The 3,662-nt window shown below is 43.0% G+C and overlaps 1 protein-coding gene across 2 annotated transcripts in view; it reads left to right on the top strand.

The window, feature by feature from the left end:
• Positions 1-3,358, top strand: part of ATP6V1E1 (ATPase H+ transporting V1 subunit E1) — a 34,472-nt gene extending 31,114 nt beyond the window's left edge. For both annotated transcript variants that reach the window (XM_044914975.1, XM_021690511.1), the window contains 2 exons: positions 1,540-1,627; positions 2,758-3,358. In XM_044914975.1, the coding sequence (XP_044770910.1) occupies positions 1,540-1,627; positions 2,758-2,820 (151 nt within the window). In that variant the 3' untranslated portion in view covers positions 2,821-3,358. The remainder of the gene's footprint in view (positions 1-1,539; positions 1,628-2,757) is intronic.
• Positions 3,359-3,662: the final 304 nt, after the last annotated feature.

Here is a 3,662-nt window from a genome sequence, read left to right as displayed (position 1 = left end):
TAGACCTTTCTTCTTGTTTGTCCCCTGGCGCCCGCCGCCGCCGGGTGATCAAAAATACTAATATTTCTGAATGGCACACTCACACTGCAAGGGATAAATACATAAAGATTCGCTAGTCATTTGCTGCCAGATGACTAGAGGTCATTTTAGCTTTTGGAGACACACAGATTAGACTTCTGTTCTGATAGCTTATTGAATTTCAGAATTGTAGATAAGGAACGGTGGACTGATTCCAGTGCTAATTTAAAGTAGAATTTTAAATATTGTTCTTTTGTTCAATCAGGTCATTTTATTCAATCTTTTTAGACCTTTCTTCTTGTTTGTAAAGTGGCGAGGATACCAACAGAGACTCATAGGTTACTGGGAAGATAGAAGTCATGGGCAGCCCTGGGCTTTACACTCAGTGAGTGCCTGGCCCTCAGTCAACATTCTCACACAGTGGTGGTCTTCCTGCCCTTACTCCCTCCATGAGAAAAACTGTGTCACAGACAGTGGGGTCAGTATTTCAGCAGAGCCAGCCACGTCCTTATGAAGGATATAGTCTGTTTAGAGAAACCAAAGAAATGCCAGAGGGAGGGAGGACAGAGTAAGAAAACGTCATTGTCCATTAAAGTTTTCCAAAGACAATTTGCAAAACCTTTTCCCAGCCTTTGTCACATAGCCTGCTTATTTCAAGAAATACTTGGGGACGCCTGGGTGGCTCAGTCAGTTGAGCCTTCCGCTCAGGTCATGATCCCAGGGTCCTGGGATTGAGTCCCACATCAGGCTCCTTGCTCAGCAGGGAACCTGCTTCTCCCTTTGCCTGCAGCTCCCTCTGCTTGTGCTTGCTCTCTTTCTCTCTCTGGCAAATAAGTAAATCTTTATTAAAAAAAAACAAGAATAAAAACAAAAAAACACCAATGTCTTTTCTAAAAAAAAAAAAAGAAAAAAGAAAAATATTTGATAAAATTCTAATGTACAAAAGAATTTCATTCCTGGAGGCTCCTTGTAATAGAATTTGATTTATCTGCCTTAAGCCTCTAAGTGCTAGAAACTTTGGGGAAAGGAACAACAGAAGTGAGCTGTGGCTAGAGGCAGGACTTTGTAAGGCCCGGTCTGGCACAAGATTACAGTGGTACCTTTAACCTGATACACAATACAGTTTTGCATATGGCCTTATCAGTACCCCCCGGTTATTTGCAGGATTGGGCCTTTAAGAAATATTCAGATGAGGACTTGATTGATTGACAAACTGGGGCTAAATCCTCCCCCTTTTCATTTTGTTGGGGAGGGCTGATTAGAATTAAATTAGGTGCTGTAACATAAAACCAGATTGGCAGGTAGCAGTCACTTGGTAAATGACAGTTATTATCAACAACCATAGCTTAAGTCCTCAGAAGCTTTCTGAATTAATTTTAAGCTCTTTGCATGTGTTTATTGGCCCCTTACATAGACACTCCACACACCAAAACAGCTTTCTTCTCAGGAAAGAAAGTAAATGTACCATGGGTCTGTCTGCCTCAAATCTATAAAAATTGTTATTTCCTGTGTTCTTTGTAGAGCTGGTGGAGTTGAGATCTATAATGGGGATCGTAAAATAAAAGTTTCCAATACCCTAGAAAGCCGGCTGGATCTCATAGCCCAGCAGGTGAGTGTGGGAATAGGTCTTATTAGTTGGTCTGTTGTTACTTTGAAGTGGCGCAGAGAACATATGTCCATTCACTGGTATTTGGGGTTTGTCACTCTTCCTACATTTTGTGGCATTTTCTTGAAAGGAATGTGCAGTAGGCATGCAGCATTTACTGAGGGGACACTATTTACATGAGAGGGAATTTGGGGTCGAATGAGGGTTTTGTTGATTTAGGATTCTGGTGTATACATGTTACTACATGTAGAGATGCTGCCCAGAGTTCTTTCTCTAGTAAGAATGATGGGAACTAGGGCGCCTGGGTGGCTCAGTTGGTTAAGCGACTGCCTTCGGCTCAGGTCATGATCCTGGAGTCCCAGGATCGAGTCCCGCATCGGGCTCCCTGCTTGGCAGGGAGTCTGCTTCTCCCTCTGACCCTCCTCCTCTCATGCTCTCTGTCTCTCATTCTCTCTCTCTCAAATAAATAAATAAAATCTTAAAAAAAAAATTTTTTTTGAAAAAAAAAAACAAAAACTTGCATTATGTGTTTTTGCCTGGCACATACTCAATCACACTCAGTAACTGTTGAAAGAAAGAACATAGGTGAGCCAGAATATTAGGAGATAATATTGTTAAGGGATCATCTCTTCTCCCTACAGCAAGTTTAACAGAAGCCTTGAATGGCTTTAGTTCTAGTTTTTTTCCTCGTCCCCTTTAAGCAGTCAGTCATAACCACAAATTTGTGATTGGGTAAATTTCTCACCAAGGATTCTGTTACAGTTTTTTTGGATAAGTAAAGGTACAGACTTGCTGCACTTAGCTTTGTGGTTTCCTTCCCAGCCACATAGGGGTTGCTGACTAGCCACTTGCAGTTAAGATATGCAGTGTTGGGGTGCCTAGGGGACTCAGTCAGTTAAGCATCCGACTTGTGATTTTGGCTCAGGTCATGATCTCAGGGTTGTGGGATCGAGCTCCCAGTCAGGCTCCCTGCTCAGCGTGGAGTCTGCTTCTCCCTCCCTCTCTCCCCACCCCTCCCCCGACTTAAACTCTCTAAAATAAATAAAATCTTAAAAAAAAAAAAAAGATGTGCTGTGCTTTCCAAATTCTCCAGTTGACAACACTTACTTATTAAAGAACTTCTTTCTTTACAGATGATGCCAGAAGTACGGGGAGCCTTATTTGGTGCAAATGCCAATAGGAAGTTTTTGGACTAAACCTTTGGGCAAGGTGGAGTTCATCCATTGCTCTCCTGCTGTCAGGCAGAAGTTTCTGATATTTGAAGAAACAAGATATCTGTGTGGCTTCCTCTTCGCTCTTCTAATATTCTGTATTTATCAGTGGATCCTCTCTGTAGCTAATGCCCTGGGCCTAATTGTTAACATGAGAGAAAGTTTCACTTACTATGATCAGGAAACCTTCTTAGCTTATCTGAAAGTAGCACAACTTTCATTTGCTTCTGTAGCATGAAGGTGAGGGTATCAGATGGTGGTTACTGGAGCTTCCCTGAGTCTCTGCTCTTCCTCTCGTCTTCTGCTGTCAGTTCTCGAGTCTAGAGGGTGATGTGTATGGTGTTCTCTGACATTCAGTCTCTGCTCTTTAGGCTTCAGATGCATGGGGGGCATGCATTCCTGCCAGCACTGGTAGCTTCACTGTTCACCTGTTTGGCCCTAGAAGCGTTTCTCATCTGTAAATGTGATTTTGAATCTAAGCCATGAATCGGTCTTATTTATTAAAACAAAAGGTTTACATGGATTTCATTGTGATTTATTATGCAAGGCGCGCTACAGGTTTGTGGTTTTCGAGAAAGTTCTTTCTGAGGTATCTAGCCAAGCAGCGTTTCCCTAGTCCCTACAGTCGCTGGTTGACAGCGGTCACTACATGAAACCATCAGCCTTCTGTGTATCCTCTGGCACTCCCTGCTCACGTCTGCCAGCCCCTTACCAGCTTTCACACAGACCACACACACGGGTGGCATTACCTGTCCTTCGGAGGGTTTGGCCGCTTTATCGAGGAAGCAGTTTTACTAGCCTCGGCAGAGTCAGGAAGGCATCTAAGA

The sequence above is a fragment of the Neomonachus schauinslandi genome, chromosome 5 (assembly GCF_002201575.2).
Source record: "Neomonachus schauinslandi chromosome 5, ASM220157v2, whole genome shotgun sequence".
In the NCBI taxonomy this organism is placed as follows: Eukaryota; Metazoa; Chordata; class Mammalia; order Carnivora; family Phocidae; genus Neomonachus; species Neomonachus schauinslandi.
This window is presented reverse-complemented; position numbering and strand designations above follow the sequence as displayed.